The sequence below is a fragment of the Nuphar pumila genome, chromosome 10 (genome assembly GCF_984573655.1).
Source record: "Nuphar pumila chromosome 10, dmNupPumi1.hap1.1, whole genome shotgun sequence".
NCBI lineage: Eukaryota > Viridiplantae > Streptophyta > Magnoliopsida > Nymphaeales > Nymphaeaceae > Nuphar > Nuphar pumila.
Genome location: NC_143258.1, coordinates 101,338,736 through 101,362,608, shown reverse-complemented (window position 1 = coordinate 101,362,608; position 23,873 = coordinate 101,338,736). Strand labels below are relative to the sequence as shown.

At 36.2% G+C, this 23,873-nt stretch overlaps 1 protein-coding gene across 2 annotated transcripts; it reads right to left on the bottom strand.

The window, feature by feature from the left end:
* Positions 1 to 13,684: 13,684 nt before the first annotated feature.
* On the bottom strand, positions 13,685 to 22,008 carry LOC149827617 (cationic amino acid transporter 2, vacuolar-like). 2 transcript variants are annotated; one of them, XM_090018186.1, is made up of 14 exons: positions 21,669 to 22,001; positions 20,951 to 21,152; positions 19,608 to 19,692; positions 17,799 to 17,936; positions 17,583 to 17,701; positions 17,310 to 17,406; positions 16,959 to 17,131; positions 16,794 to 16,860; positions 15,368 to 15,526; positions 14,892 to 15,153; positions 14,585 to 14,681; positions 14,375 to 14,487; positions 14,217 to 14,292; positions 13,685 to 14,136 (listed from the first exon to the last, which is right to left on the bottom strand). In XM_090018186.1, exons 1-14 carry the CDS (start codon positions 21,823 to 21,825, stop codon positions 13,980 to 13,982), a joined length of 1,902 nt encoding a protein of 633 aa, XP_089874312.1. In that variant the 5' UTR covers positions 21,826 to 22,001; the 3' UTR covers positions 13,685 to 13,979. The 2 variants fall into 2 exon arrangements, with proteins under 2 accessions (XP_089874312.1, XP_089874313.1); XM_090018187.1 differs by lacking the exons at positions 14,217 to 14,292; positions 14,375 to 14,487; positions 14,585 to 14,681 and having other exon boundaries at positions 13,685 to 14,150; positions 21,669 to 22,008.
* Between the last annotated feature and the right edge of the window lie 1,865 nt (positions 22,009 to 23,873).

The window sequence follows — 23,873 nt, the reverse complement described above, 5'->3', positions numbered from 1 at the left end:
GATGGTCTTTTGGTTACTCGCCTTCTGATCCTTATTGCCCTGCTTTTGGTGGCCTTGGACAATGTTGACCTGACACTTTGACATGTCAGACTTTTGATAGATATTGTTGTCTCTATTGTGCTTCAAGAACCCGTCATATACTTCTCTTTGGATGCCTACCCCAAAGGCAATAACCTTCTTGATAAGTTCAGTGTATGTTTCAACCTGAGCCATGTTGATGAAGCTCCGTAGAAGCTGGGAGAAGTTATCCATAACTATGACTAGGGCATGAGAGTCAAAGATCAGCTCTTTTATTCTGCTGGCCATGGACTGTCATATGTTTATGAACTCATGAGCCCATTCTTCTTCTTTTTGTTTTAGGTCATACAGTTGGCTTATGAGAGGGCCTCAACATTAAAACAAAATTGTTCCATGAAGAGGTTCTGCTTAAATTCTCTAATATTTTGGAGGTTTAGGGTGGCAAACTATTTCAATACATCTCCCTTCGGGCTTCTGAAGAACCAATTAATTAGTCTTCTATTATTGTTATGATATTTAGCCATACTTCCCATAAATAAGAATAAGTGAGTCCTTGGGTCCCCCTTTCTGCTAAACTTTAAAAATTTTGAAGGGGTCTCATCATCTTCATCATCGTATTCTTCTGGTAGGAAGTCACTCATGGAGTATTCTCTCTTATCCATATATATATATATATATATATATATATATATATATATATATATATATATATATATATATATATATATATATATATCGTATCCTCGAGATTAGGCTTTGAATCATGTCTTTCAATGATTTGATTTTTATGTCCTACTCAGACGACATGATTTAGACTGGACGGATAAGCCTAGATTTGTGGACTCTCCTCTCCACATCAAACACCTGTGACTCTTCCCATTGATTGTACTCTATGTCCTCTTGTGGCTCCAGAGTTTGTCTGGTCCTTCTTCTGGTTTCTCTATCTGTCTGTGCCTTTTCATATTTTGATTTGTGGGCTCTTCTGACTCTTCTTTCAGCTCATGCTTGTTCTTGCCCCAACTGATCTTGTATCTCTTTCATTTTTTTCTTCATCATTTTCATGTTTTGTCTAGCTTATGCTAGCACATCCCTTTTTTCGGACCAGGCTTTAAAATACGAGGTTATGAGAGTTCGTCTCCTAGTGGACTCACGTATGCTAGAGCTATCTGTTTTGTAACATGCATGGAGGATTTTACGAGACTGGTGAGGGTGTCGTTCTTCGGACCAAGCTTTGAAATGCGAGGTCCCAAAGATTCATCTTTTGGTAGACTCATCCGTGCTAGAATTACTCATCCGGTAACCCGTTTGGGGGACTTTACGAGATCGATGAGAGTACCGACGTGAGTTGGACTGAGGAAACATCTCATCATTTTTCCTTTTTCGTATCCATAGATTCATCAGGACTATCTATGTGAGTCCTTTCTTAAGGATCATCATTGAATATGATGTTTGCATCACATGGGGTGACATTCCATATGTGGGATTCTCCAGAGGTGGTTCCTCTAGGATGGATTAGATTTGCAGTTTGTGGGATTTGGACCAAGTATGCATTATACCCCAAAAAATTGGTCCATACATGCCCACAACAAGTAACGAAAGATTTTCAAAATAATGGATACCCTAGAAAGTTGTATCTACTAATTTGCGAGGTTTCTTTGGGTTATAGGGTTTAGGATTTTCTTCTGGGTTCACATCGATATACCCAAGCTAATAGCTTAAGGGTACTAGTGTGAAAATTCGACTTTAGTAGTACCACCACCGATATACCCAAGCTAACAATTTAAGGATATTAGTGGCAGAATCCGAAGATCCAAATGATAGGACAAGAGATTTTTGAAATTTTTTGCAATAAAAAAACAACACTTTTTCTAAGAGAGGAAGATACAAAATAAGGAGCAACATACAATGAGATCAAGTAATGTCTTAAACAAACTCTAAATTGCTTGATGTTGTATTTTTCTATTTTTTATGTGACATGTATTTTCTCTAGCAAATGTTTCTAAAATGTGATAAAACCTAAACATGATATGTACACATAGACCTAATGCAAATCCTATATTTGATATTAAAAAAAAAACCAACAGACAAGACACTAAGAAGCAACCTTAAAGAGGATGATATTATCTCTAAAAGAAAATAAAAATCATGAGATTTAGATTTTGGAGCGCGAAGATACGTTGTTCAAAATGCCAAAACACAAATGACATAATAGAATTTTCCTAGACATTTTAAACCAAGAAATTTGTCTTTATAGATTTTTCTCTCAGAAGATCAAAGAAAGCTTGAGATGTCAACTTTCATAAGGCACTGATTTTGTTCAGATCTAACACCCGAGCATAGAGAAACACCTCCTGAAATAAAAATTGATATGTCGCCTCACCGGCTACCAAACGGGAAACAAAAATTTCCTGAGTGATTTACACCAAGAAATTCTCATTTTTAGGAAAAACTCACAAAAGATAAAATTTTGAAAAATGAGTTATATTTCAGACAAAATAAAAATCATACAATTACGACATCAAAGCGCGGAGATAACCTTCCCAGAATATAAACTGTCCAAAAAAATTTGTCTCAAAATAGGAACAGAACCTTTCCAAAAACCTTTGGGGTAGAAATATGCAATTAAAAAAAATACCTAAAATATGAAATAAAGTTGGAAATCTTTTCTTTCCAACGGAAGAAAAACCACTTGGTTTCGATATTGGAGTGTTGAGATACGGCCTTTAAAAGATGGGCTATTTAGAAAAAAAACACAAGGACCAAACGGTAAAAGGGTTTTACTGTTTTAGTCCCTAGACGGTCGAACTGTTTTGTCGTTTTGGTCCTATATGGTAAAAGGGGGCTTTTTGCCATTTGAACCCAAAAAAATTTAAAATGTAAAGGTTTTGGGTTCATTAGAATGCAAATCTTACCAATAATGCACTTCTAACTATAAAAATAAAAAAAAATACGGTGTCCCATCATGATCATCAAAATTGTTGATAAAAATTTAAAATTTTGGGAAAGATAACACTTACCTGAATTTGCAAAAACCTTTTTGAAATTATGGGGACATCGTATGCAATCTTTGACCATCTTTTGCCCGAAGGAAAGGTAAAGTCAAAACAAGTTTTTTAATTTTCGTAGCTCGAATCACACTACCACTGATTTAGTATGTAAACAAAGGTAAAAACATGTATAAACACCCAATTAAAAGAATAAATAAAATTACAATCAACTGATTAAGGATTTGAAAATTATAGTTTTTGGACTCGAGGATCTTTTCTATCATTCAAGATCATTTTTGTCTGTTAGCAGCTCCATGTAAATATGAGTGTTCTTAAATGGTGCCAAGAAAGAGTACAGGTAGGACTTGGATATGTTTCTTCTCCAGGGCCAGCACTTAGGTATGAGATTTTCAGATGACCAGACTATAGGAGTGAGCTCTTATTTATAAAATTTTGTATAAAACATAGATCTTAGAATTTTTTTGTTTAAATCCAACCCAAATAGATTTGTTCTTATCCTTATAGATGAATAAAACTCATCCAAGAAGAGTTCTGCTTGTAATAGGACTATGGGTAAGATATGATTCTATTTTTTTCGCTCTAGAGAAACAATGATAGACTTTTGGGTGGTTTCTATCCAAATAGCACGTGTGGATGGGGTTTTTAAAGGTTTCTTATGCATTGGATAATGGAATTTTGAATCTCCATGCTTAAAACGGGTCATACTTCAAATCTGTTATGGGTAACTTATTTTGGCCATAACTTTCTATCCAGATGTCTGATTGAAGCATCGTTTAATGCTTTCAAAAGCTAACATTCTCAAATTTAATTCAAATTTGAAGTGCAAAACCAAATTCAATCATTTTCATGGTAAAAAAAATGATTCAAAGTAGGCCCTACCTAAAAACAAGATTTTCATTAAACAAGTTATATTGTTTCTGTCATAACTTTCTAATCTAATATTGTATTGACATGATTTTTAGCTTGTTGGGAAGCTAAGATCATCTAGTTTAATTGATATTTTAATCAAAAGTTTAGAATATACCATTTTGGGGTCCAAAATTTTAAACTAACAATAATTTATAATAACCTAGTCTAAATTAAGGTGTTTATAATCCCAAGCAATTGCTCTAGATCTAAGGGTAAATATCCAACCACTTGTAGATAATGATTCATTGGAATCAGAATTTCAATTTGCATCATTGTACCATTCAAGTATAATGGGTTTTCTTTCATAGAATATTTCATATTCTAGAGTTTATCTCAAGTACTTTAAGGCTAGATATCTTATCCCAATTCTCTTGTCATGATATACTAGTATATCGACTCAACTTGCTTATGCTAAAAGTTATGGATGGTCTAGTTTGACTACCAATAATACTTGCATACTCTAATTTAAATATATTTCATTCAGTGTATATCTACATCTTAACACTATGATAAATCAGAGTAGCAACTGGCTTATAATCATAATGAATATATTTTCTTAATATTTTTCAATATAGTAGGATTGAGTCAATGCATAATCATTCTCATGTCGAATCAATTTAATACCAAGTATAACATTAGTTAAACTCATGTCTTTCATATCGAATTTAGATGAAAAAAAGTTTTTGGTATTATTTATGCATTCTACATTATTACTCATGATTAACATATCATCTATATAGAAACAAATAATTATAACACGACTATTTTCTAATTTGCTATATATGCATTTATCAAATTCATGAATTCTAAAGTCATATGAAATGATTACTTCATCACATTTCTCATGTTATTATTTAGGTAATTGTTTGAAAGAATACAATGACCTTAATAGTTTGCAAACTTTCTTTTCTTGACCTGGTATTATATAACCTGCCAGTTGTTCCATATAAATTTCTTCTTCTAAGACACTATTTAAAAAAACAATTTTGACATCTATTTGATAAATTTTAAATTTATAAATTAATGTCAAAACAACCATAGTTATAATAGATGCAATCCTACTTGCAAGAGTATTGGTGTCAAAATAATCTGGGTTTTTGTTTTAAACCTTTAGCTACAAGTCTAGCTTTAAATTTTTTAATAGAGCTATCAATTTGAAGTTTCACTTTCAAAATCTATTTGCATCTCAAGGGTTTAAAATCATGAGATAAATCAACAAAAATCCAAGTTTTATTTTTTATGATAGAACCTAATTCACTCTCTATAGCCTCTTTTCAAGAAGGAGCATAAAGAGAGGTCATAGCTTTAGAAATAGAAACAGGGTCTCTATCTATCATGTAGAGATGAAAATCATGACCAAAATCTTTTGGTTTTCTTGATCTTTTACTTTTTTGAATTTCAAAATTTTCAAGCTAACAAATTTTTTTCTTTGATTATTTTCAATAAATTTTAGAGTTTCAAGTGATTTTAAAGTTAAATTTTCTCTAAATTTGGCTTGGATAGATTCTAACATCACTTTGGTTTCAATATCCATAAATCCATGTCTTACCATTTTGAAAATATCTAATGAAGACACATGTTTTGGTTTTTTGACCAAGTTTGATTAATTTTGGTGTAAGATTTACATAAGCAATACAACATTAAACTTTTAAATAATTTAAAATTAATTTTCTACTTTTTCAAAATTCATAAAGTGTAGTATGAATTTTGAAACTTATAATATGAAACTTTATTTAAGATACGGCATAAACTAAGAAATACATTACCCCACAAATTATAATCTATACCAGAACTAATAAGCATTGAATTAATCATATATCAATAAGAGTTTTATTTTTATGTTCAACTACACCATTATATTGAGGAGTATATGAACCGGTATTTTGTTTATGTATTCCATGAATTTTACAAAATTCAATTATCTCATTTGAAAGATATTCACCACCTCTATTATATCTAAAAGACTATTTTGCAATTATGAAAGTTTTCAACCTTAGATTTGAAAATCTTAAATTTTTTAAGTAATTCATCTTTTGTTTTCATGAGATAGACATAAGTATATTTTGTAAAATCATCAATAAAGGTTGTAAAATAATCGTTACTTCCACAAATTGAAGTATTTTTTAAATCACATACATCACTATGTATTAAATCTAATAATTTAAAAGTTCTTTCAACACTCTGAAATAACTTTTTTACAAACTTTGATTGAATACAAACAGCATATTTTCTAAAATATTTAGTTTTACATTTAGGAATAAGTCCTAAGTTACCCATGATTCTCAAAGACTTCTAATTTACATGTTCTAATCTAACATGTCATAAATCATATGAGTCAAGCATATAAACAAAAGCAAAATCAACTTTATTCATCAGATTAAGCTTGAACAACCTATTGGTGGTGTAATCTTTGCCTACAAACTTATGATTCTTCGATAGTATAATATTTTCATATTCCAATATAACTTTGAAACCATAAGTTGTAAGCAAATAGGCATATACAAGATTTTTTTTATGATAAGTCTGATACACAATTTGGAGGGTTAAACATTTTTAAGAGGTGAAGTGAAGTTTCACACTTCATTTTTCATGAACCTTAGCTTCATGTTTATCTCTCATATAAATCATATGCTCTTTCGTCATGGTTTTGTATGTTTTGAACATACTTTTATTATTGCATGAGTGGATCGTTGATCAAGAATTCACGTATCACCCTTTATTTGAATTAATCATGAATATCTCACTAACTACAGCCATAAAGTTTACTAGCTTTATTGCCTTGAAATTTTTTCTTGTGATGGCATTCTCTTGCATAGTGACCTGGTTTTCCACAAGTATAGCATGAAACACTATTTATTTGTTTAGCATTGAATTTGGATTTCTTATTCTTGTTCTTAAGTTCAAGTTTGAACATTGGTTTACGTTCAACCATATTTACCTTAACATGAACTTCTTTTATATCATTTTTCTTATCTCAAGATCGAGCTTCCTTCTCGATTCTAAGATGTTGAAGAAGTTATTCTAAGATAAATTCTTTATTTTTATGATTCAATTCATTTTGACAATCTTTCCAAGATAGGAGTAATCTATCAATGATTGCAGCCACACAAAATTATTTATCAAGATTCATACCCTCATACTTGATCTAATTAGTCAAGATCTATATCTCATAGACTTGAGGTAATAGTAGCTTATCATAGAAGAATTTAAAATTCATATACTTGTTAACTTAAAACTTATGATTTCTTATATCTTCTATTTTATACTTGCTTTCAAGTGCTTCCCACAGCTTCTTTGCAATGCTAACTTCTGAGTAGATATCGAACAAGGTGTTGAATAGTGCATTCAGTATGTGTCTGCGGCATACAAAGTCATCTTGCTTCCACTTTAGTCTCCTACGATTTTCAGCAATGATTCCATCCTCCCATTCTTCTAGATAGTCTGTCATGAGCACATATCCCACTTTTGCAATTGTGAGAAAGATAAGCATCTTGTGCTGCCATCGTTTGAAATTGGTGTCTCAAACGGGGACAACTTGGGCAGCTCTTGATTTCTAACCTTTACAGTCGCCATATGTTGGAATATCACTTGAAATTTGATGAAAATAGTACCTGAATTCAATGGGTATAGCAACTGAGCAAGAACCAGTGAGCTCAGAGGCACACGTTGGATGCTCTTTCAAATGAGTTGCCCCACTTTGAATCAAGTCCTTAGTGCAATAAGTCTATTGCAACTATGCTCTCAGGATACAACCGAGTTTCACCTACTCAGGAAATATAGGACTACACCCTACACTGGGTGAGCCCGATAACCTTGACACAAAACACCCTGAACAACCTCTGAATTAGGCATGAATCCTGAGTCTAGATAACTTTGGTTAACCTGATGTAAGTATGACTGGACCTAGGCAATACGGGTCTGGGTCAAACTAACTAGTTCTAGATCTGGGCAGAACAAGATCTGGATCTCTCTAAGAGGATCATATCTCTACCTGAATTTAGGTCCAACCCAGGAGAGAGATATAACACAACTAGAGAAAGAGATGAGAAATGAGAGGGTGTTGGGTTTATATAAGCCCCAACTCCTAGTAAAAGGTCATTAAGTGGACCAAACGGTCTACCATAAATGGTAAAACAGGTAAGGTCAAAAATCTTGAACAAAAAAAATGGTCAATAGGTCCAGGGGCAATGTATGCAATGCCAGTATAACATAACTCTTTACTGGCACAAGCATATTTTGCACAAGTAAAGGTGCCTTATTACTGGTGCGAACATGAGGCGTGCCAATAAAAAAGTAATTTCTTGTTGTGTCATGCTTAGGGGTGGCAAAATCTGACCCGACTCGCCAACCCGCTTCTTAGTCGGGTTAGGGTTTGGCTTAAACAGGTCCGTGTTGTAAACGGGTTGACTTGCCTAACCCCTTTATTAAACGGGTCGGGTTCGTGTTAGGGGTATGCCAACCTGCCAACCCGTTTGACCCGTTTAATAAACGAGTTAGGTGGGCAGGTCAACCTGTTTACACGAACCCGTCAACCCGCAAGAGAGCAATAGCCAACCCACGTTGCCTGAGCGGCAGCTAGAGGTCACCGGCACCGACAACCAACCGAAAGGCCACTGACGATGGCAACCGTCCCCCATTAGAATCGTGATCGAGCTCAAAGGAAGAAAATGTTGCCCAATGCTTGGTGACCCACGTCGTTTACCGACAACCCTACGATGGCGACCTTCGAAAGAGGTCCTTGGATCCTTCCGTCGACGACAACCTGATGGTCGGTCATCGTTGAGACCGAAGAGAGGAAAAGCTCCTTTTGCGTCTCTGACGACAACAAACTTCGTCAGCACGATGATGAACCCCAGTGAGACATAGGACATCGTCGGCGAGGTAGTGAGCCTCGACGAGCATCCTATTAGAAAACCCCTTTCCAACAAAAGGGGTTCTGTGTCGGCAGCTACCAGAAAAAAAACTTGAAAACCCCTATTGACGTCGTGTAATCGGGTGTCGACCCGATCCGTTTATTAAACGGGTTAATCGTGTTGTGTCGGGTTACCCGTTTAATAAACGGGTCGTGTTCGTGTTTGCCACATCCGACCCATTTAATAAATGGATCATGTTCGGGTTGAGGTATTCTGACCCGCCAACCCGACCCGATTGCCACCCCTAGTCATGCTGTTATTGGTGGCTTGCATGCAATAATTCCACTATAATTGAGGCAACATTGATCGGGTTAAGTTCCAAGGTTAAGGCTACAATATCCTGCCATGGCCTTTATTTATACCATACGCGTGGAAGATAGGTCTCTAGAACTCGTTGCAAAAATAGGATAAATGAAAAGTTTTATGGCTTGGTCAATAGACATATATGGACTTGAGATCAAAACCGTCAAAGTGCTAAAAAGACCAAACCAAGGTCTGAATCCATAAACCCAAATCCAAATATAAATGTAATGTTTATGATTCAAGATCCAATTATGTATTTATATGTCTATCAAGCCCAAAATGTAATGTATCTATATATAAGGACAATGAAAGTTACTGCAACTTTTAATATGAGACTAAACTTCTACAGAAAACTCAAAACCCATAACTTAGGCAAATAAAGAAAATAGGGTAGGAATCATAGGTAGTTTTGAGACATAATCCCAACATTTTTGTTATCCACAAGAATTCTTGAGAATTTACTCTTCCTGTTGTAGCATCATAGTTACACACATTCTTTTGGAGATTTTCTCAACAAGAGAAACTTGCGATAAATTACCAAGTTTGTTTTTTGGGAGAATTATTAGGAAATTTTAGTACATAAAAATAGAAAAAATTCAAGGTCGCGGTAAATCACAAATATTGCAAAAAAAAAAATCACACTAAAATTGCAAAGTAAAAACAATACATGAGATTTTGTATTTCTTGCTATCCAAGGTATGAACAATCTTACATTTTCTCCATTTCATATCCATTAATAACTAGCCTTGATCATTTCTGGCACAGAGAGTAGCATAAATACTGAATTTAGCAAACAAAAGTCAGAGAACTTGTAACCAGTGTTATTAAAAACTTACCTCAAGGTGCAAAAAGCATCGCCTCAAGGCGCAAAAAGCGTGCCTCACCTCAAGGCGAGGGTCTTTGTGCCTTGAGGCGCAGGCATGAAACGTAAAAATATGAGGCGTACGCCTCATACGCTTTGAGGTGTATGCTTCGAGGTGAGGCACGCCTCACAGTGAGTCGCGCACGCCTCATGTTGTTGGTCAAATGAGGGTCAAAGCCCTCATTTGACCAAACTAAAAATGTTACCCCAAACCCTAATGAGGGTCAGGGGACCTAATTAATCTCTCGTCTCTCCCAGCCCCTCTCTCTCGCCTCTCACAATCTCCCTCTCTCTCGCAGCCCCTCTCTCCCTCTCTCTCACAATCATTCCCTCTCTCTCAGTTGGCTCCCTTGTTGTCCCTGCTTTCTGATCGCGCAGTTCCTGGAGTTGGGAGATATCTTTGTGGACCTCAATGACCTCATCAAGAACGAGATCAAGGTGGGGTGGAATGAGACGAACGATAGGTGCAGGGAGTGCATGAGGAGGGAGAAAGGGTTACGTGGCTTCGACGATTCTGACACGGACAAGCCTTTCCTGTGTTACACTTCCTCCAGGATTTGTGATGTTTGTTTGTTTTTAACGAAACGGGGTTCGGTAGGAGGGAAGGGGCAAAGGTTGTTTTGTTACTCTCATGCTTGTCCTTAATCATTGGTACCCATGTCCCTCAGCGTTTTGAAGTTACCAAGTGATCCTTCTCAAAAATAAAAGATAAGACGGTAAGGTACTACTACAAAGACTCGGGATGGACCTGTGGTTGGAAATGGATCCAGTTCCGATTGGATCTTGAACTTAGTTCTCCATGATTTCACTGTTCGGTTCCCTTAATCATCGAAAGTTTTCGTTGTTGTTGTTGATATTTAAGGAAGAAACCACCGGTTCAGGTGGAAGACATCTGATTAGATATTGGCTAAGTGGATTTGGATTCTTATGGTGAAAAGCTCATACCAAATGTGTGTGTTTTTTTACATGTATTGAGATTCAGTAACAAAAGTCAAAAAGTATAATTGCAGATTATAATCAGATATGGTTTTAGCAAACTGAATAAAACTAAATGGAGTGATAAAATCAGATCCTTAAGTATTTTCTCCTGGGGAGCAAGTAGACACCCCTTTCTTCAAAGTTATTAAGGGCACTGTTATTATGGGTTCAATGTTTACAAAACTCAGTAGCTGTATAAATCACTTATAATTCAAATTGCCTTTTGTCTATCTGAATTTTCTTTCTCAATATAACGAGTTACTGAACTATACACATTCTTTCAAAAAAAAAAAAGAACAAACCATATCTGCCTCTTATATGGAAAACTGCACAATAATGACATGTTTGTGTCCTTTTGGGTTTATCCATGTGACATAAGATCTTGTGTGTTCTATTTGAGTAAACAGGATTGTCAATTGCTTCTTAATGAAGCGATCATCTTACAAGGTGATAAACCCTGCTTACTTTTTTCCGACAGAGAAAGCTGGGGTTAGGGAGACCCCTACCAGTTAAAACAACCATACCATTTAGATTCGAACTTGCAACGTCCCAAATAACTGCAAATGGGGAATGTTTGGCAAGAGTGATATGGATAGTTAGTTTCCTGAATTGTATCTTCATGAGAATTAGATTCTTCTTTTCCAAAAGTGAAGTAAAAAGGAAGTGCTAATGAAATCCCAAATCCCCACCTAAAAAAGGCTGGTGCTTCTTGTGGGCGCCTCAAAGACTATTCTTTTATATCCAGCACAACATGAAAACCATTTTAGATGGTTGTGGCCATTTTACCATTTTGGATATTTTTTCCGTATTTATTTGAGAATTTTTATGCAAATCTTTTTAACTTGATTTGGCGAACAAATAAGATGCCTAATGAGTGGAGGAAGAGTACTTTGGTGCCTTTATATAAGAATAAGGGTGATATACAAGATTGCACAAACTATCGTGGTATAAAACTCATGAGTCATACTATGAAACTTTGGGAGAGGGTGATTGAGTCTAGGTTGAGGAAGGTTGTCATGATATCGGAGAATCAATTTGGTTTTATGCCTGAAAGATCGACTATGAAAGCTATACATCTTCTTAGACAACTTATTGAAAGATATAGAGAGAGGAACAAAGATTTGCATATGGTTTTTATTGATTTAGAGAAGGCATACGATAGAGTACTTAGGGACGTTCTCTGGTGGACAATGATGAAGAAAGGTGTTTCTCTCAAGTACATTAGTATAATTAAAGATATGTATGAAGGAGTAGTAACCAATGTCCGAACTTGTGGAGGGGTGACAACCAATTTTGCGATAACGGTTGGGTTACATCAAGGATCTGCTTTAAGCCCTTTCCTATTTGCGATAGTGATGGATGAGCTTACAAGATCAATTCAAGAAAATATATTGTGGTGTATGTTGTTTGTTGATGATATTGTTTTGATTGATGAGTCTAGAGCTGAGGTTAATGCTAAGTTAGAATTATGGAGACAGACATTGGAAGCTAGAGGTTTTAAGTTGAGTAAGAGTAAAACTGAATATATGGAATGTCGGTTTAGTAAGCAACAAAGTAGTGATGGGAGTGTAGTGAAGCTTGGTGAGCAAGAAATACCGGTGAATGATTATTTCAAATATTTGGGATCCATCATTCAAAAGTATGGAGAAATTGATGGAGATGTAAATCATAGGATAAAGGTTGGGTGGATGAAATGGAAAAGTGCAACTGGAGTGCTGTGCGATCGTAGAATGCCATTGCGGTTGAAGGGAAAGTTTTATAGGATGACTATTAGACCCGCTTTACTATATGGTACGGAATGTTGGACTGCCAAGAGACATCATATTCAAAAAATGAGTGTAGCTGAGATGCGGATGCTTAGATGGATGTGTGGAAATACAATAAAAGATAAGATTCGGAACGAGGAGATACGTAAGGTAGGTGTTGCACCCATTGAAAATAAGATGCGAGAGAATCGTTTACGGTGGTTTGGACATATTCAGCGAAGGCCTAATGATGCTCCAGTTAGAAGGTTGGAGAAATGGGAAAATATATTAGTTAAAAGAGGTTGGGGTAGGCCTAGGAAGACTTAGATGGAGATGATAGGAAAGGATATGAATGCTTTGAACCTCACCGAGGACATGGCATTGAATAGAAATGATTGGAGGAAAAGGATTCATGTGGAAGACCCAAAATGAATTTCTTTTTTGGTTCATATCGCTGACCTCAATTGTTTTGGGATGAAGGCGTAGTAGTTGTTGTTGTTGTTTGGTTGTTGCTTCATCAATAAAGCATTTTTTATTTATTTATAATTTTAGATAATTTTTTTTAGTTTTTTTAAGTTTTAAAAAAAAATTTGAGGCTTACGCTTTGCGCCTCGAGGCTTACGCCTCACCTCAGATTTTGGTAGAGCGCCTCGCTATGCCTCAACGCTTTTCACAACATTGCTTGTAACCAAAAGGGAGATGCAGCCTTAACCAGCCAACTTGGCTTAAGTGAGTCAACTGAGAAAGTAAAGAAACCATACATGTCCCAACAGTGGTCTTTTATTTTCAAGCTATAGGATGTCCTTTAGTTCAAGGTTATGATAACTAAACCATGATACTTTTATGGCAATTTGTTATTTCACAACTAGCATGGTTTTTTCCCTAGAAGAAAGCAAACCAAGACATTGCTGGCATTGACAATTTCGACTAACCTAACCACAGTTATTTTCTCATTGAACAAAAAAAAAATCAAATAATACAGTGGCCTACATTTAATACTGGCATCATTCAGACAATTTACAATGCCTCCCATGACTTGAGAGTTAAGACAGGATATTTACATCCTTTAGAGGCTGTAGCACTAGGCATGATGCTTTCAAATACACAATCAAGAGGCATCCTCTAAACAGGAAATTACAAACTTGCATATACACATCTGAAAGCATGAATATGTAAAAGCAGAATGAATGTGTAATACAAGGGTTCAATGCAGACCATATCAAATGAGCCAAAGCAATTCTTCTTATGCCAGAATTCCAGGAGAGCTCCTGTATATCTCATCTACATGGGCTGCTGGCACATAAACTGCATCTGACAATGAACTATGGCCATTTCCATAGAACAAGTATATAATAACTCCAATTAACAGCCACACTGAAACCCGAAGCCATGTGCCACCACTGAAGAGACCAGACTGTCAGCAGAGTTTAAAACTTATACTCAAAACCAAGAAATACACGTGAACAATGTCAAAACTCACCCAAGATTTATCAATAGATAGACATTTATTAGAATACAGCAAACGGGCAGGAGAGGAACAAAAGGGCAGATGAAACCTGAACATAAGTCAATGACTTAATTAGACACAAGAATTGTTGTTAATGTTAAAAAATTTGGTGTCAACAAACTAATTCTAACCTCCAGTGTATCCAAAGGTGTGCCTCCCATCATCTTGGTCAATCCAGGAGAGGATGATCAAACCACAACATAAAAGCAAAACCCCAACAATACCAACAGATAATCGTAGGAGACTGAAAGAAAAACATTATATTTTGGAAAGAGACAAAAAAAAATTAATCTCTAGCCTCTAGTCTTCATCATAAGACAAACACTCTATAAATGAGTTACCTAGGAAGAGATTCAAAAGAAGCTGCAGAAGTAAGCAAAAGCACCCCAATACACACGAAAGCAATGTTGACAGCTGCAATTTTGCGCCTCTTTTGGCCTTCAAATTTACATAGAACATTCAAGAAAACAGTGACCACATTGAAATATGAATACACAATAATAGAAAAAAGAGCTAATTCTTGTAAAAGAAATCCAAAAGGTATTAAAAAAGAGTCTTCTTTTTCTTCCACAAAAAGGACCAGGAAATAATTGGCATCTCAATCAACAATAAGAAACAGTTATTGTAAGTGAATATGAAGCAAATTACCATCAGGTTGATTCTTTTCCTTCTTAATTAGAGGATACACAAGTGATGCATGGCTTTCAGAATCTTTTTGAGCATCTTTATGCATATTCCCAGGATCTTCAGGATCTTCCCCATTAATTTCATGGGAAGCGTACTTTAGTGATACCGAGTCTATTGTTCCTTGAAGTGATGCAGGCAGAGGCACTTCATCAGGTGGAACATACCTGAGAATTAAAATTGAAACTGCAACAGTAGTGAACGCAAACAGTGTTCCCACACTGACCTGCACAGAGGAAGAAACGGAATTACACTTTTGTTTGCTAAATAAATTGATAAATGTAATGCTTTTAGTACGCAAAAGAGTTTAATACACCCTTCAACAACTCACTAATAGTAATATATAACTGCTGCTTTCACCTCAGATTGCTTGTACCAATAGAAGGCACAGTTTGACAAATCCACTGAAATTGAAAGTTTCTCTAATCAATGAAACTTACCATTCCTGCCAGCTGAGAAACATCCATGCAAAAAGCCAGAGCTGCAGCAACAATCCCTGTCACAATGGTGCTGTTGACAGGAACTTGGGTATGCTTATTGACATCTGAGAAGAATGATGGTAGCAGTCCATCTCTAGCCATTGCCAATAGTATTCTAGGCTGAGAACATCCACAGAGCCTCAAATAATAAACATCAAGCACTGAAATCAAACAAACCAAAAGAAATTGCAAGCAATAGGAGAAGTTATAAAAGAGAAATTTCAAAAATGTAGTTGCTGGTTACAGACAAGCTGCAATTCCATGACACATGAAATAACTCGCTCACAAAAGATATTAAGTTAATTAACCTAAAATACTTGATCATTTACCAAAGAAGAGAATGCACAATGTACTAAGTCATACATCAAAGAAGATCCTTCCCTCCCTCCCTCTCATTCACATGCATTGCTAGTTTATACACAGTCTATGTATATATATCAGCATTCAGCAGGAAAGGAGAACAAAGAAAGAAAAATGACAGACTAATCCAACATATGATACAAATCCAACAAAACTCAGAGAAGTAGGGATGAAAACAGTGCAGATTTAGGTCAGATATTCAACAGACCCTAACTGTTTATCTGGGTTTGGTAAAAAATGCTGAATCCATTTAAGCAATCGGGTTGAATTCAGTCTTGAATGGCTAAATGCGATTGAATTTGAAGTCAGATTCAGGTAGGATCTGTAATCCAATCGGATGCTTGCCATTATTCAACAAATAAAGATGCCCGTGAGATTTGAACTCACACCACCAGAAAAACCAACAGCCCTTTAACTTGCCATTATTGCCAACATAACCAGCCCAAACCCACCTTTACGCGTGTGTCATATGTTATGAAACCTTTTTTTGATAAATGAAAAAAGAGGATCCAATCAAACTGCAGATTCAGTTATGAATCATATATCCGGACTTGGATTCAGTTTGAGCTTTTTTATATTCGAGTCAGAATCCAAATCCAACTCTGACTATGATAGATCCGATTACTCAAATTTGGTAATGGCCAAATCCAACCCATTTACATACACAAAATGACCCTCATTCTACTTTCATACGACAATAAACAGATGGCAGAAAATAAACTACCACCAGCATTAAAAGGACTAAAACCTTTGGAAAACCGTGATTGACAAAATATATGTAAAGAAATGATTAATGCAAGTATAGATACCCAAGAGAGATCTAGATTGTTTAATTTACTTACCATAAAACAGTAAGCAGTAAAGGTAATCAGACATCACTGATATATGTACATGTACATGCAAAGAAACTCTGAATCACACAGAATGGAGATATTTCAAACACCAAAACTCATGAGTCATGATCATCAAATAGCTGCAATAATATGCCATCTTATGCACCAACTTTTTGTCCAATCTGGAAATCTACCTGAGGAAGGATTGAACCCATCAATGTTGAGCAAAGAGCAGTAATTGCACCAGCAGTGATGACATACCTAAACGAAATGCCCAAAGGTGTTAAGATAACCAGAATCACATGAAAAAAGGTCTATAACAATCAACATGATTTCCTTCACAGGCGATTATCACTTACATTGCCCACTGAATTCCATGACTAGCAAAAGCAGATGACATTGGGGTGTCTGGGTCCATTGCATAGAAGGGCACTAGGCCAACTATAACTGAGGATACCAGCATATACAAGACGCAACATACAGATAAAGCTATTCCAATTCCCAACGGCAAATCACGTTGTGGATTCTTCACCTGAGCAACCGTTGAATATGAGGTGATTGTAGGGATAAACAGCATTTACAGTTACACATGACTATGCATGCACAATAGTTATAATCATTTCCTCTATCCAATTATGATGATTCATATCACATGTTATCAAGCAAAAATAGAACCGGCAGCATCAACAATGATACTGATTATGCAATACCTCCTCAGCAGTGCTTGCAACTGCATCAAAGCCTGTATATGCAAAGAAAATAGTGGCAGATCCAGTAAGCATCCCATTAACTCCAAAAGGGAAATACCTGGAAAGCAAACAAGGAGATTTATTAAACTTCCGGCATCCAGGAACCTTCCTCAATGAGTTTCCTTCTGGTCAAAGGATCGCATTGCAAAAATCAACACAAAGAACTTCTAAAGGCATTAAGCAAAAACTGTATATAAGAAGGCTGTTATCATTCAGACCACAAGTTGCACTTACCCACTACGAAGTGCATATCCAGGCCATCCATTCTGAAAGGCAAGGATACTACCAACTATAACAACAAAAATCAAAACACAAACATTTGCAGTGGTCACAATGGCTTGTGCAAAAGAACTCTGCAGAAATGAACATAAGCAGACGAAGAAAATCAGGTCCAAGCCCAACACACAAGTCAATTGAAACTTGAAAGATACAGAAATATTAACATCCTACCTCCTTGATTCCCAGACACAGGAGTCCAGTGACAATAAAAACAAGAATAGAAGCGCAAGGGTCAACAACTACATCAAGTCCCGGCATGTGTTGACGAGCTAGAAACACAGGCAAACTATCTTCTCCAAAAAGCAAGGCCTAGAATCAAAGAAAAATATGGGATCATTCAGAAACTCATTTCTTCTGCAGTCACAATATATATGCTCAACATCTTACATCTGTATGTGGCTTACATAGAAAGCAGGTTTTCTGTACACTCATCCCAAGAAAATGCACTTGCAGAAATTATCAATATTACATTGCAAAAGAAAGGGATGGATACTTCTTTGAATGATCCACAACAAGCATAATGAAGTAAGTACAATACCCAAACCAAGAGAAGGACATGAACCCCATCGGAAACTAAGGAAAAAGGTTTCTACAAATCAAAGTACAGCCATTGTTGTTAATAGGTATAGTATTCCTTGTTTATAAAACTTTGATAAGGGAAAAATGTAGATGTGGAGGAAATCATGAAGACATCAGCTAATGTCAAAGCTTGGACGAGAGTTCAGGATCATAAGTTACATGCAAGGTATTACAGTTATTATGTCATTTGGTATATCACTAAATCATTTACATAAAGCAATGACAGTCATTATGCATGGAGAAATTGATGGAGATGTAAATCATAGGATATAGGTTGGGTGGATGAAATGGAAAAGTGCTACTGGAGTGCTGTGCGATCGTAGAATGCCATTGCGGTTGAAGGGAAAGTTTTATAGGATGACTATTAGACCCGCTTTACTATATGGTACGGAATGTTGGGCTGCCAAGAGACATCATATTCAAAAAATGAGTGTAGCTGAGATGCGGATGCTTAGATGGATGTGTGGAAATACAATAAAAGATAAGATTCGGAACGAAGAGATACGTAAGAAGGTAGGTGTTGCACCCATTGAAAATAAGATGCGAGAGAATCGTTTACGGTGGTTTGGACATATTCGGCGAAGGCCTAATGATGCTCCAGTTAGAAGGTTGGAGAAATGGGAAAATATATTAGTTAAAAGAGGTCGGGGTAGGCCTAGGAAGACTTGGATGGAGATGATAGGAAAGGATATGAATGCTTTGAACCTCACCGAGGACATGGCGTTGGATAGAAATGATTGGAGGAAAAGGATTCATGTGGAAGACCCAAAATGAATTTCTTTTTTGGTTCATATCGCTGACCCCAATTGTTTTGGGATGAAGGCGTAGTTGTTGTTGTTGTTGTTGTTGTGAATGACAGTCATTATGCATGCTCTGTAAAGGTAACATGACCCAAAGCTACAGTAACCCCAATTACCTTACATGCTTTCAGTTAATTTAAGGTTAATATCATGTTAAAAAACCTACATGTTGTGTTATGATTTGCAAAGTGTTATGTTAGACACCGCACAAAACAACCTGGCATACTAACAGGGGGAAACCCCATAAGCTAAAAGTAAAGTCTAGAACAAGAAAGTACACTCAAAATTATGGCCTGATCTTTCTGTATGAGCCAAGAAAAATAACTATAACCTTTTTTAACTCCAAACATCATTAGGATCCCATGATACAAACAGTGTGATAATTTAGAGTTGATCATCACAACACTATGGTTTCTTTCCACACCTCCACAAAAATCAAGTTTCCCAAACTCATTAAAGTACAGTCGGCAGAAGAATCCAGTAAAATAATAATAAATAACAATGCTTTATAGGATCCTGTGCCATCAAACAAACTTACAACAATCATAAAATTTTAAAGATGGAAAAGTCCTACAACTGAACAATATCATGACTGACGAACCAGATTTGGAGATATCCCACGTGCAACAGCGGCACCACCAATGGTGTATTCCAGTATTAGAGCCCAGCCAATCAGCCAAGCAACACTACAAACCGCAATCACTTAATAATATAAGCTAGTTGCAAGGGAAACATATTTCAATGCAAAGGTAGGACACAGCCCACTAAACCAATCACAAAGATCAACATGATCTTTAAATAAGCCATTTTATTCCATGTGAAAGGGTAAAAAAAGTATATTCTAGACAAAATTAATTTAAGAATTCTTTTGGAACATCTAACAAGCATATCAAAATGTTCTTATTGAATCAACAAATAGACACATATTTCACCGAATCATAGTTGGCAAACTCGTGACTAAGATTCGGATTGGCTGACTCTTGACTCGCGAGTCAGCAGGTTGGCTCTGTAACTCAGACGGGTCAGGACTATGCATTATTTAGTGCTACTAAGAGAAGGAAAAAATTAAACTCCAAGCTGCATAATCACTAAATTTAACATATGACAATAATGGCTAAGCTATACAAGTGCACAACTATACATAATTGTTAATACTTATGATTTAAAAATATATGATTATTTATAACTAGTATCTTTTTATGAGCGTTATCATTAAATTTACAAAATGCATGACAAAAACACACACACTAGGCATGTGGGTTGGTGGTCCTAAATCAGTGACTCCGATTCGTGTTGACACTAGCGATTCATGAGTCAAGCCACAGGGTTTGCCAACTAGGGATGCACAATGAGCCGAGCTAGCTCAGACTCGACCTGTTTAAGCTCAGCTCGAACTCGTTCGAAAAAATAAATGAGTTGAGCTTGAACAAGGGTTCAGGCTCGCTACACATAAACGAGCCGAGCTTGAACCGGCAGTTCGGCTCGGATAAGCTCTGTAAAACCAATTAAGCTAGGCTCACAAAGTTATATAAAGAAATTAAGATTTTATATATGTATTACTTGTTCATAATATGGTCATAAAAAAAGAGGTCCCACCTTAATGGGTAAATTGTTGGGACCTTTTTTTAAGTGGCGTGAGTTCACCGTCTTCCTCTCTTTCAAAAAGACTTTTGACACAAATTTCAAAAACTTTGAAAACCTTTTTAAATTAAAGGTATTCAGCTCGAGCTCGGCTCAATCCTGGGCAAAGGTTGTTCAAGCTCTGCTCGGCTCGAGCCGAGCATGAACAGCTAGATTTTCTTTTCGAACCTAGCCGAGCCAACCCAAGCTGAGCTAGAAGCCGGCTCCCAACTATGCAATATCAAGTAGCCAAAAACAGATGAGCTCATCGTATTGACAAAAATGGAACTATTAAGATGAAGTAGTACTAGAGAGGAATGTTACCCTTCTCCCACACATATGTATGAATAATGATAAGCACTTCCAGCAGATGGGCAGCGGCTTGCGAGCTCCGCATAGCAAAACGCAGAAAGGGCAGCTGCAATTCCAGCTATCAAGAAAGAAATGGTGAGCGCCGGCCCCGAGTGCTCTCTTGCAACCGTGCCAACAAGAACGTAGACACCTGCTCCAATCGTCGATCCAACTCCTAAACAGAATAAAAATCAAATAATTGAGTCATCAAATGTCCCATATATTACTTACCATCAAAATACTTGCAATTAGTTTCCTCTCTTATAGAGCGCAAAAATCAGCACCCAGAAAAGAAACAAAGGGAAATCAACAACTACGGACTAAGAACAAAAAATAGAAAAAAAAAGTGAAGAAATACCATCACTTATCGAATTCTTAGCATAATGACCAACCAAAACTATCAACAAACAAACTAGAAATTTGGACCCACGACACTCATTTACCAAACATATAATCAGCAAAAACATTAGAAAATTCAGAAAATAAAACACAAAAAATTATATTAAAATTTAGAAAACAATTACAGCTCAGGACCAAAAATTGAGAAAACGCAAGCAATGCCTCAAAGACAACAAGAAAACAGTCATGGCCCATCATTTAGTAGTAAAGAAAAAATAATAATTTTCCACATAGAAATTTTAAATTTTTCAAAAAAACTAATGAGAGGGAGAGAGAGAGGTTGTGTCCTCACCGATGGCGATGAGCTGAAGGACGGAGAGGTCCTTGGCCAACTGCGATCCTTCCGGCCTCCCGTGCTTGGAATCCACCCTCTTCCTCCGAACCAATCTATGGAATCCCCTTCCCCACGCTCCCCCACCACGATCCCACTCCTTCTCAGAGAAACCCATCCACAACTCACAAATTCCCCCGCGGAACACCAATTACCCGGAAAACAAAACAAAAGAAAAACCAGAACCAAAAGAACCGAAGCAGAGAAGAAGAGTGAAAGGCAGAAGCTTTCCCCGTCAAGAATTTTTTTCCTCCCTTCCTCCCCGAAGGCCCCGCTGCTTCTGAAATCCCTCTAACATGAGAAAATAAAGGGCTTTTTCCCAAGGCAGCGGGGCCAAGAGGAAAAAGGAAACCCTCCGAACCCTACCGATTGAGACGTCGACGAGGGAGACCGCCGGCCTTTCGTGCACGCCATCGTTTTACCGCGCGCTGCCCGCTGCCCGTATTTTCAGAGACACGTGTCCCTGTGAGAGACAAGGAAACCATATCCAATTAACGGTCGGGGTCGCATTTGGTTCCCAATCAATACGGGTCTCGGATTTTGACTATCATCCAAGTCTGAATATACTGGAAAGCGATATCCAATCCATAGTTGCCAACGGGAACTCAAGGCCTTCAAAAGTTTCAGGTACATTTTTACTGAAACGAGTAAATAAAAATTTTGATAAGCGTTTTCAACAGACATTGATATAAAGTTTTAGTACACGGTACTAGTTTTTAATGAAATTGATTTGAGTTTTTAGAAATTAAATCTCATCATTTATGTTATAAGAATAATTGTGATAAATGAAATGCTAAGAAAAATAAAAGCAGTAAAAATTGAGATATCACCCTAGCAATGAGCTAATGTCTCAAGTTTCTTGTAAAAGCAAAATGTTTTAAAACAATAGCCAAATAAAGAAAAAATTTAAAACAATCTCAAGCTAACATGGTCAATGGTCAATGATGCAAAGGTTGGCAGCTTGCAAGAATTTGTGAAAGGTATATGCAATTATTAACATGATATTGTGTATGTCTTTCAATTCTCAACCATTAAATTCATATAGAAAATACAAAAATCAGGTTTAGATTAAAAAAAAAATAACCTCCCATAACAGCTTCAATGGAAGTGAGAGAAGCCTCATAATGGTTTCAATAAAAGTATGCTAGATCTACATATATAAAAACAATGTAGAAGTCTCGGGATGTTGCAGGTTCAAAACCCAGTGAAAAGATTGAATAACTGGTGGGGGGTCTGCTTAACCCCAGCTTCCCTTTCAAACAAAAAATTTAACAACTAGAAGGGGCTATGGAGGTCTTATTATCCCATATCTTACCTTATTTATCGGGGACAAAATGATTGCCATGAAATCAGGTTTGGTAATGGTTTCACTTTTACACGGAACTATTTTCCTATAGGACAAGTTTCATATGCATTTAGAAACGAGTTTCATGGCATATCTGAAACCAATTTCAGAATACCACCAAGTGACGGTATACCAGAAATGGGATAAGTAAGGCAAAATAGAAATTTTATGCAAATATAATCTAATCACGTAGTCTATATATTTTGTAATAGATTTTCCATCCAGATCCAAACCACTCACAACTTTAGTCATCAATGTACACAAGAAATATACCTTGTTTCAAGAATTTAAGAACAAAAACATAAAAAGAGGATGAAATCAACCCACCATAGCCTTGCTCATATGGTAGGGAAACTTATGAACTTCACCAAATTAAAGAGACATCATAAATTCACAATTCACTTGCATGTTTCTTATCACGAAGTTGAAGCTGAGTTATGCAGAGCATTCGGATCATCATCACATTGAAGAGGAGTTGAATGTGAATCCAACTCTACATACTAGATCTGGAAAGAAATACCCAAGAAGATCCAATCTAAATCAGGATCATTTAGGTTCAAATTGATCTCGAGGATAAAATCATCATTATGCATATTTTACTTTCTAAGAATTTTTGTTCTTATCATCTCAGAAAATATATTTTGCTTTGTGGTTTCATTTTTGTGAATTTTGGAATCACTCTTGTATTTTTTTGTTTTATTTTGCTTTAATTTTTTAGGTATCAAATTCTATGGATCTGAATAGTTCTAATGTCCATTAGAATTTATTTTGGGAACTAGAGGGTGTATGCAGTATTTGGGTAGTTTTTATATTTTTTGCAA

Bases quoted from the DNA above. Each gene is read 5' to 3' on its own strand.
- LOC149827617 (XM_090018186.1), bottom strand. From the start codon at position 21,825: ATGGGTTTCTCTGAGAAGGAGTGGGATCGTGGTGGGGGAGCGTGGGGA. The intron at 15,154-15,367 runs GTAAGTTTCATT...TCCTCTGTGCAG, and splicing joins TTTCTCAGCTGGCAGGAATG to GTCAGTGTGGGAACACTGTT. The intron at 14,137-14,216 runs GTGAGTTTTGAC...TGGTCTCTTCAG, and splicing joins TATCTATTGATAAATCTTGG to TGGTGGCACATGGCTTCGGG.